General features: G+C 42.4%; 1 protein-coding gene across 1 annotated transcript in view; it reads right to left on the reverse strand.

The window, feature by feature from the left end:
* The window catches only part of SHROOM3 (shroom family member 3), a 135,362-nt gene that overhangs the window by 93,610 nt on the left and 27,085 nt on the right, over positions 1-14,667 (reverse strand). Inside the window, exon 2 of the mRNA XM_048942027.1 lies at positions 676-830. Within this exon, the coding sequence (XP_048797984.1) occupies positions 676-830 (155 nt within the window). The remainder of the gene's footprint in view (positions 1-675; positions 831-14,667) is intronic.

Below are 14,667 nucleotides of genomic sequence, written 5' to 3' on the forward strand. Positions count from 1 at the left end.
ATCAGACCCACCAAGCAAGCATTGCTACTCATTACCATTTATAAGGCTTCTGACAGCCAGGGAAATGGCAGGACTGAATGGGTGAAGCGAGATCACTCATTCAGTGACAGTACAGGGGCTGTTGATCAAAAGACACAGGTAAAGTGGCTGATCTTCCTGCTAGGTCCCACCCTGAGTACAATGCAGATAAGATTACTCTCTGTCAGCATGGCCTCTTTATCACTCATCTGCAGAACATGAAATAGCTTCAAATTCTGTTCAGGCCAGTGGAAATATTTCTGCTGTCACAACAACAGTGCCCAAACAGAGAAAACAAGACAAGAGTTAGGTACAGAATTACCACCTTCTCACAGAAGCCCCAGGCACTTGACAGGACAATGGTGATGGGGACTGCCTGGAAATCACTGAACAAGGTTCCTGGATTGTCACATGGCAGGTCTGAAGTGGAAGATTTGGATAAGTAGTTCACATACTTGGATGTATCAGTGACAAAGGAGTCATAGAAATGTTTGCTGAAAAGAACAAACGTTTTCCCTTGAGCTCATGCCTGTGTGCGTAAAAGAAGGCTATTGCCAAGATCAGGCCAAGCCATTGATTTTCAGTTGGAGATGTGAAGGGGATGGTAGTGACACCCTATGGGCAGGAGAGAGGGAGGGAGTGCTGTATCTTGCCTACCTGCGAACAACTAGCTTGAGTTTCTTGTAGGACCCTTTAACAAGGGAAATGGCCTCTCTCCTGGAGCTGCTCAGTTGCACCTCATTGATGTTCACCACCTCGTCACCAGCCTGCAGCTTAGAAGGCAGGGAGTCTGCTTTGCCTCCCTCTTCAACCTGCAAAGGAAAGAGAAAGAAATGGTACAATGGTAGCAATACTGAATATTAGCAGAGGGCAAGATTGTATACAGCTTAACTCACTCTGAATCCTGAGCTTCTGGAGAATAAAGTGCAACCAAAATAGCTTTTCTTACAAAATTTGCCACCATCAAATCTGATATGCAAAGCACCTGGCAGTCCATGTTTTATCAGAAGGTGCAGCCTGTGTCAGCTGCTGTCACAGGACCCATATACTTAGGTATGACATCTGATGGCACCCAAGAAGTATTCTCTCTTCCTTCAGTCCTTCACCTTCCCAGAAATCACATCAAAACAAAAGATGCTTCTGAAATAGATTTAGATCCTGATTCCACTAGCAGAAGGACTGGTGTTTGCAGAGAGAAGTGAAATTGCATACACACTTATTTCAAGTCATATCAGGTAAAATGTAATTGAGTCAGGACTCAAACACATAACTCAGCACATGTAGACACATTACCCTGGTACATTAGCTTCAGTGTAAATGGCAGTTTCTCACAGGTAAAGCCATTCTGTCATGAACAATGGAATTCCAGCTCATGCATTTTATAACACTTAAAAGCTGACTTTCACAAACATTAGCTAATCAATTCTCCTAACTCTCTACACAGGTAGGTAAAAAATATTGTCATTCATGCTACCAGGAAGTCATTCCACTGATGAATGAGCTTTTTCTTTTCTTCATAAGAACAGATAAAACCACAGGAATGAGACTTCACATAAAGATCCTTGTATCACAATTACCAGGAAGGGTGAGAGATGAAACATTAGACCTCACTGCCAGCATAAATAAATAACAAGCTAAAAATGCAGTATGGCCCCAGTTTGTTGTAAAGAAAAACAAGTGGGTAGCATTTAAACTAAATTCAGTAGGGTGGGATACTGTGGGTTAGATTAATCTGCAACACAGTCAACAGAAGAGATTTCTTTTTTTGATGGTTATTGTTTTGTTATGTTAGGTCATGGGGAAAAAGCATTATTGGACCAGTACGTCCTTGTAACAAATATCAGCTACTTCAAAGGCTAAAATACTCACCAGAAGCATTTGTATTAATGTCTGCCAGATGAATCTTGTCCTTAAAAATCACCAGTTGTAACCCAAAATCATTATCTGTGCTTTATAATGGAGTTATAGATTCAAAAAGTCGGAAGGGACTCTAAAACACCATCTTGTTCAACTCTCTCCTCATTTATTATTGTTTTGGAATTCCACAGGGTCACTGTTTCATAGTTCTCTTTGCAACTATGGGGGACCAGACATTTATTTTTCTGCTTTGTTTTTGTTGGTTTTTTTTCTTAGTGAAAATGGGAATTCAGATTGTTCCATGATTACCATTATAAATAATCTGAAATTCAAGACTTAAGGAAACACTAAAACCCACAATACTCCCGATAGGATTGTTAACATTATGAACAGCTCTAAAATAAATCTGCCTTCAAACAATGCTGTGTCCCTGCTGTCAGTCAAGTTAAAAATAATTTTTGTGCAGGTCTTTGAATGGGGATGCTTACTTATAGCAAATACTTTCTTTTATCTAGGTCAGGATGACCATATTTGAAGCTGCTCAATTGATCAAGTAGAGAAACTCACTAAACTTGTTTTTGAAGACAGGAGCATCTTGAAACAACATGTTGTTAATTAGCATAATGAGCATAGCCTGCAGAAGGGGATATCAGCTCTGTCTGTAAGTGACAAACTGGAGGCCAGAGGCTGTATCGGGATGGTGGTCAAGTGATAAGATTATGTATTAAAAAATGTCCTGTAGCTTTGTGGGATACCACCTAGTATCCAAGTATGTGCAACTTTGCAATAAATCAGTATTTCAACTCTGTGTGTGAGACTGGCTTACTGCACACCAGGCAACAAATCTGCCTTTCAGACAACATTCCACTTTATGCCTATGCCAGTGGCTCTTAAACTGCAGTTTGCAAGGCTGTGTAGCCAGCCACAGCAGTACATCAAAGAACGTCTTTAAGGAGAGTATGCTAGCCTGCACAGCGTACAGAGTCATCTCCAAGAAATGACAGAGGTTGAAAATGATCTTATTTGCTCCTGTGCACTTAAACTATACACAAACAAGACCTAAAACAAGATCATGATTAAAAGCTTTTGATAGTAGCATTACCCATGTATCTAGAGATAAGTGGAGGTATGGTTGATTTGTTTAATTTACAAAGTTATCTCATCTATTAATAATGTGTTAGCCTTCCCTCTTGCTTAGGCACAGTTATCTCATCTAAGCAGCTGGAGTTCCCTGGATGAAATCTCTGGATTTCCTGGAGGAAACCATTCACAACAGCCCTGGGACCTGGCAATACCACCAAAAGAGTCAAGAGTCAAGAAGACTCATGTGTTTCCTCCGAAAGTCCAGAAATTAGACACTGTCTCCTAAAGTAAATTTCAGATGCTCCATGTTCTAACAAGGTCATTTCCTCTCTGAATGCCTCTGAAAATATTTGTGTATAAGGAGCGGTCATATTTCAAGGAAAAGACTGAATAACGCAAACAAAACAACCTGCACTATAAACACAAAGCTCTATCTCTACTGAGTATAACAATTATCAACCAAAGCAAACAAGCCTCAGCGTATATAGAACCTATTTAAATGAACACTTGCTTCACTGAACAAGTCATGGATGGGACTCTGCTGGTTCTGTGCTGCACTGAGCAGTCAAGGACCACAGGACTGAAGATACTTGCAAGGCTCTGCATGCCAAAACAGGCAGATAAATAAATAGGTAGGTCGCTTCTGCATGTGGCTACCCTCTCTGAACATATTCTGCAGACCAGGCTACAAGCAAGAGGAAAAGAAAGATAAGTCTTGAACCATTTCCTAAGCCTCAAGTGGCTCAAGTGATGTCAGTTGGCAAGGGCAGAGTTAACATTATAGTCTATTATTTTAAGTGTGGAGATTGTGTTGAAGTGGTTTGAAAAGCCATGGTATTGTCAAAATCACCTTCAACAGTCACTCGCTCCAAAAATATAATCACTGTGAGTTACGTGACCTAGTGTAAGAGGTCAATCAATAAGCAGTAAGACCTCTTATGGTTTATTTAAGCTGAGAAAAACAAGGTGGTTTGACACCAGCAAACTTACTGGGTGTAGGACTGTTTCTCAATCCATCAAGAGCAGGAGGAGTCAGCAGGAGCTTGCTGGGGACGGATGGTTTCCGACTGGATTAAGCTAAACACTCAACCGTGCAGGGGAATGAATATCTAAGACACAAGTTGGCCAGATTCACATCTCACTGCAGATGCTGTGAATAGAGCCAGCTGCCCAGGCTGCTCTAGGAGCATCTGTACAGCAAAACATTCATAAATAGTAGCATAAATAGTCTTGGTTTCTGGGTCTTAGTTTTCTAGCTGTAAAATGGACACAATCATTGTAACCTTTGTCAGTTCGGCCCATTCAGTGTATGATCTCTCCATGCATGATGATGATTAAATCCTGACTCTCATTCCAGGGGCTGTCTCTCTGAATCTCTAGTTCACAGGCTCTGACCTGGTGGGAGTCTTTGCCACTTGAACCATGCAGCAGGAAATTATCCCCTTTCAGAGGATGGCCCTACTTCCTGTGAAATCCTATCTAACTTCTCCATAAAGGCTGTGATTTCAGCCTCTCCCACACACTTCATTCTTTCTTCTGTTGTCCACAAACACATCTAGCCAATGCTTTCAGGTTCTTTACAAGGAGAAAACAAGATTTTCCCTGCCAAGCTGGCCCCCTCAGCAGCTTCAGAAAGTCTCAGTAGTCTCCTCAGGCTGACCCAGACTAAATCCGCTCAGTTGTCTTTGCTGTAGTGAAGCCCACTGCCCTTTGCTGAAAATCCCAGAGGCCTCCCCTGATCCTGCTTTGCATTAACACTCCAGTCCATTTTCTTCTGTTTGAGGAGGCTTCTCATCATTCAGTGGATCATACTTTGAACTCATCCGTTCTCCCTTTTTTTGGCTTACTGTAAAAGCAAGAAGTTGCTTAAGCAGATCACCAAGGATACATAAGACTTATTACTACTGTCTTTTGTTTGGTTTGCTATGGTTACTGTAAGTTCAGGGAATGCTCTCTGAGATCTTTTCTCGATTATTTTAAAGAGGTTTTCATTATTTCTTCCTCCTTTCCCTTTCTGTGAGGAGCTTTTGTAACAACACATTCTCTGTAGCTTTTAAGATGTATCATTCCGTCTTTGTGTTCTTTGTATTAGGAATGGTGCCTGTGATTCCTGAACGGTAAACTTACTTGCTGAAGTTTCTTATTACAAAAGAAGCAGCAAATACATATGCACACAGTTTGCAGTTAGTAGCCTCACCGCAGGCGAGAACAACCGCTGAGTGGCGCTGAAAGACACTCTGGAAAAAAACAGCAGCCCACCTTAGCTGGTGTTGACAGAAGCTGCAGCAATGACAGTGACGCTACTGTGTCACACACTGTAACAATAGGAAGCATCACAAATGAACTGCTGGAGACGGCTGTCCAGAATTACTGAGCTGAAAATTTTTTATAGGAAGGAATGTGGTAAGAGAGGAAGAAATCTTGGTCCATCAGGGACTTGGGAGAGGTGTCTTTCTCTGCTGCAAGTTTCCCATGACTTACCCAGGAGGAGCATTACAGAAAAGTTCTCTGCTTCAGACCCCTTGATCATCCTCCTTCTCAGCCCTATTATCAGACCATTTTCATCTCCACATCTCCTCTGATAAAGCATTTGTAATGATTTCATGCATTCCACTACAACTATCTTTAGTTTTGCAATTGGAATGATGCGTTTCCAGTGAATCTAGGTGCCTGGTCCCACATTAGGTTACCATCACTGGTACTGGTACAGAGACCCAGTGGGCCAAGTCTGGATTACTCAGTAAAATTGTAGCTGACTGATTTAGTTTTCATGTTGGAGATGAGCTTTTTTTAAGCCCCTCTTGATTTCAGAAAGGCTTCTCAAACCTTAAAACAGAGTTGCAGAGCTGCCAAATGCCTCCAGAGAATATGCTGCTCCCATCATTCAGACTGAATTCCATGTCAAAACTTGGGGGCAGTGAGAGTTTCCCATGCAGCAGAGAGAAATTCTTCCTTATTGTTCCCAACCTCTGTGTCAGCATGACAAAGCAGTTAACATGATTCAATTAAAAAACAGTTAAGTCAAAGGTCTCCCCCTGGAGCCATATCTCTGCTGGATATCTCCATCTTCAATGCAGACATGCATGGAGGAAGAATTTAGCTATTGACATTTACTTGAAGCCAAATAATGTGTTTCCAAAGTTGTTATTGTTGTATTCTGCAGGGGAGCAAGCAAGGTTGTTTTTTTTTTTTTCTGATAGTGCTTCAGATTGTTCAGCAGTAAAATTACTGCTCACTAGTGAAAAGTACAGTAATGGAAATATGAATTTATTCCAGATAGCTGTTCAAGTTCTGTGCAGAATGAATTCATCTCGAGAGCCTGAATTTTATTTATTCAGGAAGAACAAGTTAAACTACATGGCTCTGAAAGGTTAATAGTGCTAAGAAATCTTTCCGGAATTACCAAAAAGGATCTGCAACTTAGCACAGGCAGAACAAGGTATTTTCACTCAGTCTAAAACATGTTAATGAATATATTTACTTGCCTTGCAGCAAGACTCCTCAAAGGAGAACTCCAACCTTTGTCATTCACAACTGCAACATTTCTGGTATCTTCAGGCTTATTTTCCAGATGGTGCATCAGAGAGGCACCCCCATAAACTTAGAGAAACATCTTCTTACTACGCTGGCAGTGACAAGTCACCTGCTCTGATTTTAGCACTGCAACTGTGATCAACATCAGAGAAACTCAGAAGTATTTGATCCCATACAGAGAACTGAAATAGACAGTTCACAAATTCTTTGCAGTGTCTGTATGCCTATGTATGTGTGTGAAAGGATATAGAGACTCACTTTATCTATCTGCCAGGACCAAAGGCAGAATCCGCCCCTCCACTGAATTCATCAGCTTACTAAGTATGTGTGTAACATTCCACTTTGACTCCCAGGAGTGAAAAAATCCAGTGTCAAGGCTGTGGCAGAGAGCTCTACCCTCCCCAGGCAGTTCAGCAGACCAAGACAGCAGGAGCTTGTGTTCTTGTTCAACTCTTTCATCAGCATTGGGTGCACTTGGCCTCAGAGGGACACAGTGGTGCAGCCAGCCCAAAGGGTAGTGGGATACTGGAGAGCACAGCCCTTTGCTTCTTCCCTTTCCAGTGCTGGAGAGCACTTGTGCTCTCAAAGCTGCTTTCCTTCCTCACTGCCAGATGGCCAAAGGTCATCTGCTCAGAGAGTAAGGCTATCCATCCCTCAGTGGAGTAGAGGAGCTTCCCTCAAGGCAATGCCCCCAGAGAAATCACTCCTTGTGTCTTTACTACTCTCCCACTCTTCTGCTCTGTTGCAATCCTTATTTTGCCTGTGTCCACAACTGGCCCTTATAAAAACTGAAATGATCAGCAGCCAGTCACCCATTTTTATTTTTATTTTCTTTTTCAGAAGAGAGATTTCAGGAAAGCATTTTGTATTCACAACTGGAGATCAGGACTGTAGACAAAACATTGGAGCACTCCCACACCAGTGCAAACAGAGGGTCCCTGAAGGACCAAAACCTTTCCCAGCTGTATAGAGGATAAATTGACTGTGGGTACCAAAGCAGTGATCCAGCTGCAGAAATGCAGCCCTGTTCCATGCAGTCTGAACGCAAGTTACTGACAAGTGGCCAAGATTCAAGGTCATTCCTCAGGCTACTCTGCAGACTCCAACACTTCCACACCTTCCCATTTCTTGTGTGATTGTTTCCTGTCCTGGGAACAAGGTTAATCTCAGCAGTCAGCCCCTCAGCAGAAAGTGGCAAGAAGTGGATGGAAAACAGATTGCTGACTTCAGCTACAAGAGATAAGAAGACATGCTTGGATGAGTTTGCGTCTGACTCCACTTGGTGACTCTAAATTCCTAAACCAGCAGAGGAAAGAAGGCTCAGCTCTTAAGATAATTTTCTACCTTCTTAAGCATAGAGCTGTTGGGAGATATTTCTGCATTAAAAATCGGAAGGACAGGGACAATCAAGTCTCCTTTCAGCTAATGCACAAAGAGAGATGAAACTACATGACAGCTTTGACTTCAGACCTTCAAGAAGCCTCCAGGGTTTTTTTATTTTTTATTTATTTAAATTTTTTTTGGTAGCAGGAGGCAAAGCTAACAGTAAATTTTCTCCACCTGCCTTCATATATACAAGACAAGGAACTAATCTGTGTTTGCTCTACAGTTACGCCTAGAGCCCTATCAGGTCCCTCTGTTAGAGGTGTGGTGCAGGCACATTATCACCAGCAGTTCCTGCCCAAAGCTTACAGTGCAAATGGACAGGTTAGACAAGCAGAGGGACAGGAAAGAGAGATGTGGAAAAGCTACGTCAAGAGCAAATGCCAAGACAGCAGCAAAGCTTGCTCGCAGATACGGTGTGACATCTTCAACATATGAGCTGAATCTGGAGTCTAGGAAAAGCAAGAACACCTTTAGAAGAGAGGAAAAATCAGCTGGCCTTTTCAGCCAACTTAAAGCCACCTATGACCTGTCTACAGCATTACATTCTTACATGTTCTACAGTGGCAGCAAACAGCACATCTCCTCCTGCTGCATCACCCAGGTGGCCAGAGGACAGGAGATGGCTCCTCTCCTGGATCTCACACCACTTGGCTGCTCCATGTCTCGGTGTCTGGAGAGCCAGTTCCTCAAGCCTCTTTTCTACCTTTCTCTCATTTTGCTGAAAGTATGAAGTGAAAGAAAGTACCGATTTTTACCTGAGTGACAGACAGAGCCACTTGAGCAAGACATTCCCGGGCAAGTACAGAGCAATGTTCTCTCCATTACAGTCTTAAAACTCAAGGGATTGCTTTCTCCTGTTCATTCTCTGCTTCCTGCATGAACTCAGCTTTTATTCCAGGAGGGTCTTGCCTGCAGAGCACACCCTGCCAATGCACATGGTAATCAGAGAGAGCTTTACTCCTTTGTTCTCTGCTTGATTTTTGCAAACAATCCATTCCATGCATTCCACAGAGGGTACATAAGCAGGTGATACAAAAACTGGGGCCTAGTGCATGCTAACTTGATCCTGTTTGGTCGGCAGTGGTTATCAGGATGGTATCAACTAAAGGGGCTATGAGAACTCACTCCTGCTATTTTGTTGTAGCTGACATGGCTTGCCCGTCTCCTAAGCGCACAGAGCCAGTGACTGCACATATCTGAGAGTTAATATTTGCTCCACAATGTAAGAGTTAAAAATAGCCATCTGTTAAATAATCTGCTGGAAAGGTCTTCTGCTGTGCCCCTAAACACACTCAAGGTTTCCACAGACAGGACTCTTGATCCTGTGTTACCATCCTGCCCCCAATTTTACAGCCATAACTCACATGTCCTGCCACCCAGCCATGTCTCAATCATCAAAACCCCATCTCCTGTGGTATTCTGACAGTGAGTCCATTGGGGTACAGATGGGGAGCTGTTTTTATGATATTTGCAAATATCTCTGGGTTTGATAGTCTCTTCTCAGAGCATCACTTTACATACCCTCACTCCTCTTGTCCTTGCTATCTGGGAAAATAAACTAGTCAGAGATGTGTCTGCACACATTTTTGTGTCCTTCTAATACAGGACAACTTTTCAATCTCAGGAAAGGCCAAACTTAGCATCATGGGAACTGCCATAGTAGGAAATCTAGTTATTGCTCAGATCTCATCATATGTGTTCTGAAAACAAGGAACAAATGACACTGTTTGGAACTTGCCTTTCAGTACCTTTTGCACAGCCATTGCCTTGTACACATTTTCACAGGATGCTTTTGTGTCTTGCCAGACTCTTCCATCATCTTCCTATACTTGCTGTTACAACTCATACTGTGATAATCCCTAGAAGTTGTGTTGTGACAGAGCGACCAACAGCCATGAGATTTCCTTTGGCTTGTGTCTTTTGGGGGTAACTGGAAAATATTTCCAAGTGAGAAAAGATGTCTGAAATGTACACACCTGTGATTGGTCCAGAGTAGAAAGAAATCATCAACAGACTCTAAAAATACAGCGAATGAATTTGTGTTTAATTCCATGAAACACATTTCATTCCAGGGCCCTGGCATCATGCGAATTCAAAGCAGAAGCTCCATGAAAATCTGCCTTGTAATTTGTTATCCCAGAAATCACATAAACCTAAACATACAGGATTTTTGAGCTACTGGAACACGTGGTCTCTCCTGGAGACAGGTCTGTGGGCCCAGTACGGTCAATTACTGCTTTGGATGCTTCTCACTTCTCTTTCCCTTTTTATCCATTCCCTAATATTTAACATTTTCATTACACACACTACTACAAATAGGAAATAACAACAATAATGACAACAGTAATAATGATCCTCAAGGACCTTCTTCCTTTATGATATTTGACATTTTGATTGCACGGGAAGACAGCAGAAAGTATTGTTTCTAAATTACAGAGAAATGAAAACAGAAGCAATGTTTATGTAACTTTTCCAGGGTCACAGAAAGAATCACACATTAGTGCTGGAGTTGCACTCCGTGTTGACTGCCAGGTCACGCTGCACTGAGGCCATATGAGACTCCCCACCTTCATATGTCTACCCTGTCACCAACATTAAGCCATCTTTCCTCACAACAACTTTCCTTTCTGCAACCAAGAGGAACTGCTCTTGGATATCCTCTCTTCTAGTTCTTCTCTTGTCTCCTTAGTACTCATTCTTCATTCACTGTGTTCATACTCTCACTGTGTTACCATTTTCCTCTCTTTCTTTTGCCCTATATTCCCTTTATCATGTTCATCCTTTCTCCCTAAGCCTAATAATGCAAACTAATAAACACTAAATGATCTATATCTGAGAGAAAAAAAAAGATACAGCAGAGCCATGCCAGAAGAACTGAGCTGAGCTCTTCCAATGCATTCAATCACTGCCTAAGGGATTCAGGTATTCAGTTCTTACTTAAGGATCAGACATCTAAATTTTTAGGAACACTTTGAGTACTGAAGCTTAGAGGTGCCAGCAGCAACTAAAACACAGCTTGACATGGAGAGATGTGTCCTTTAGGGCAACAAAGCAGTGCTGACATCCCTAGGTAATGAGAATGAAATGCTAACAGAATGTCTGAAAGTAGCTAGGACAGCTCATCCCAGCACAGCGACTCAGTTCTTTCTGACCAAACACCAGGTCACATGCTCCACAATAACACAGCAAGAACTCCCCTTGGACCAGATGATGGCAACCGCACTTGGCTTGGAGTGACAGTGCCAGTACAACAGAGGAGTTTTACAGTCCAAGCCATTGTCATCACATCATACTTGCCAAATCCTTTCTTTATTCCCTCAGACTCCTATAATTATTAACAAGTCTTCTCAAGTGAACTCAGTGCCCATGAAAAATGCCAGGTTCACAGCCCTGGAGATTCATTTTCTTTGCTTACAGATCAACTTCCTGGAAATGATGGAAAGCATGGACAGGCAGGCTGCATGTTGGAGAACTTGTTCCCTACAAACCATTGTGAAAGTGGGCAGTCTTAGCTGTGCATGTTTTCCTAAACACGGTCCTAATGGACTATCCACATGGAAAAGAGCACAGGAAGCTCAGAATTGAAAAGCCTGTCCTTGCTTAGGTCTTGCGGGTCTTGCAAGGCTTTGCGAACTTATTGAGAGCAGCATGGAGACAGAGGACAAAACTGCAGGGGAGACAGATCCACAACTTCGGTTGGTTGGTTGGTTCACAACCTTCACTCTGCAGCCACTGTTCTTGTCCCCTACTGCCACCATGTGGCTGTTCGAAATTCAAAGGATAACTGCTCTTCACGCTTCTCTCTCGTTCGCAGCTGGTGGGACTCACCCTCGCAAGGCAGAGGGATGCTTTGCTAACGACGTTTTAAACCCGGATCTCATACAATGCTAGTGAGAAGATGAACAAGCAGATCTGTGGATAGTTCTGTTTTTAGTAGCATGAGTTACACAGTAGCTTTAAAATAATCTGAAAGGCCATTCAATTACTCCTGTTGCGGAAATAGTGCAATTGTTGCACTTCAGCCAGAGTGAATATCTCAAAGATTCAAAGGCAGGTGCATGAATGAAACTTATGGTGCGGAAAAGCAAGACAAAGCTATGAAACAGTGGCATTTGAGATTACTTCTTAATTTAGATCTAGAAAAAGCAGTCAGACTCACCAGTGAATGTTGCAGTCCTCTGTTTAACTACGAACTGAGACAGAAGGGGTACTGACCACTGTACTGATATCTTCCAATCCAAGCCACTTCTCAAGCCGCAGTCTCTGTTTTCTTTGCTCTACAGCTCTGTAATGTTTTTGCTAATAGTGCTCTTTTTTCGTTAGTACACAGCTCATTCCTCATCAATTTATCCTGCATGCATGTTAGGCTGCTCAATTTCTTTTTAACAGTTATGTTTATAAGCACTGAATACATTTTTTTGGGGCTCTGTGTCAATTCCTTAAGCACAGCCCAATAGGTCAAGTTCATCACTAAATCCTCTACCCATGTGTAAACCTACATGTCTTCAGCCTTACATGGAGAGCATCTTGCCAGCACAAGAAAATTTTGGAGTAATTTTGAAAGCAAGACAATAAAGAGGCTTAGCTGGTGATTAGCAAGACTGCCTTTAAACGTAGCAATCTGAGACCCTACTTGCTTATTTTATACTCTAGATGTGGACTCTAAAATGATCCAAAATTGCTAATGTAATGCAAGGAAGCACATTTGCTATGTCCCACCTTAAAAAAAATCCTCTCAGACACAGGTGGCTGGGAAAACTACTCCCTAAAGCCACCCTCTCAATAGACAGACACTAGTTCCTGCTCTCAGCATTTCTTTTACAGGTATCCTGACAGATGACACACAGGAAAATCTCCTAGTCCTTATGAAGTACAAGGTATGTTTTCCTAAGGGAGACCTTTCTCTGGACACAACCTTCATTCTCCCAAGAGGGCGGCAGTTTTCACTGCTGCATAACAGTTATCTCAATATCAACAAGATTCCCAAACCACTCCAATTCCTATGCATGTATAAAGGTGACTTTTGAGACCATGAGCAGCAGAGCTGAGCATGAAGCTCACATATTAGCATACCCTCCAAAGGCAGAGGAGGGCTCCGCTCTATTTTGTCCTATTCCATAAACACTGAGGTTCATCAAGATACGTGCACAGCACCTACTCCTCTCCCTGCTTGAAACCTCTGAAGTAGCAACATCTTTCTGGAACTGCAGTATGAAGCCCTTCTAGGGGAGATGATATACAGCTGAGTTTCTGAGTTTACCTGTTTATCAAGCCAAGCACTTTTGGGGAGCATTATTTTTAGCTGAAGCAGACATGCAAATGAATTTAACTGGAGTTCAGGTTGAGGCAGGTCCAAGCTGTTAGTGCCAGTGATGCCGTCATGGAGATGGACAAGGTAAACACACCTGCACAAACACCAGGCACACTGCCCACTGTCCTCCTCCTTCCTGCATGCTGAAGAGCTCTTAAGCATCTCTTCTGAAAGTTTTCTGTGTGAGATAAACCTCAATATACACGTCAGATGGCTGCCAACTTTGCAGAAGCATGTATTTACACTTTGCCCAGCACCTAGCCCACAACTATGACGTACAAATGCCTTTCTAGAAGGATTTCAAATCCTTGTTTTGCCATCACAACTGTCTCAAAAATACAAACCAGAAGCCTGCATCCTCCTTATGTCTTTTCAGTCACTCAGCATGATTTCCTGGTTTATCACAGTTCTCTTTCTTTTTTTTCTTTTTCTTTTTTTTTAATCTTTTTTTTTTTTTTTTGCTGCTTCTTTCAAAAAAATGTCCTTGAAAATAAAGTGATAGGACAAACAAATATGAGATTCCCATTAACAAGGACAACATGAAATGACTTCAGTCAGAAGGCCCTTGATCTCAGGAAAGAATTGGATTACAAAGGCATGCCTTCCATGAGTACTTTCAGGCTTAATCACATTTAATAACTGAATTAGGACAGTACACAGAAAGTCACCAAATCCCTATACCATGAGAAGGACACTGTGACTTGTCAGCCTCTTTCCTTCTCACATGCACACCTCAAAGGCATCAGCATTTGAAGACACAAGTTGACAAATGAACACACATGAGCTTAGCTGGCCTGTGCACTGTATTCCTTTATAACTCAACACTGCACAATGTTTTCCATTTTTCTTGCTTCAGTCCTAAGCATCAAAAAACAGTATTTCTGCTAAATGCACAACAGGATCAGTCAAGAGCATCCATGGGGCCCTTGTGCACTGGCAGAAGGCAAGTCAGTCTAACAGCCAGGATAGGCCTTCTCAGACAAGATTCCTCTCTGAGATCCACTCAGTGGATTCTACAGTGCACGCTTCTATGAGCATGCAGCTATGTGAAGATGGGCTGTACATCCAGAATGCTACCTGAATGGGGCACAGTGGCTCATTGCCCATATAGTTTATGCAGTGTACTGGAAACTTTACTCTTTTTCTGGGGGGATGGGGAGCAGAAAAAACTAGAACAGAAGGGAACGTGCTGCTAAAGCCAGCTGTTACACATTGGCTAAATTGCATTTCTTTAATTGCCGTAGCTCCAGGGGCTAAGGCAGCACGCACATGTTTTTTTAAGCTGAATCACACATTAATGAAAATCCCAGGACATTCCTGTAAGAGCAGAGGCATTAGTGGTAGCTGGGATGCTGGCCAAATTCCAGTGAAGGTAACTCCATTCTATTTCCCTAGGTCTCCTTGCCATTTCAATGAATACAGTCAATTGTTTCAGTTCCAAGTCGCTCTGCAGCGTTCCTGAGATCAGCTGCCATACC

This window comes from Lagopus muta, chromosome 4 (assembly GCF_023343835.1).
Source record: "Lagopus muta isolate bLagMut1 chromosome 4, bLagMut1 primary, whole genome shotgun sequence".
In the NCBI taxonomy this organism is placed as follows: domain Eukaryota; kingdom Metazoa; phylum Chordata; class Aves; order Galliformes; family Phasianidae; genus Lagopus; species Lagopus muta.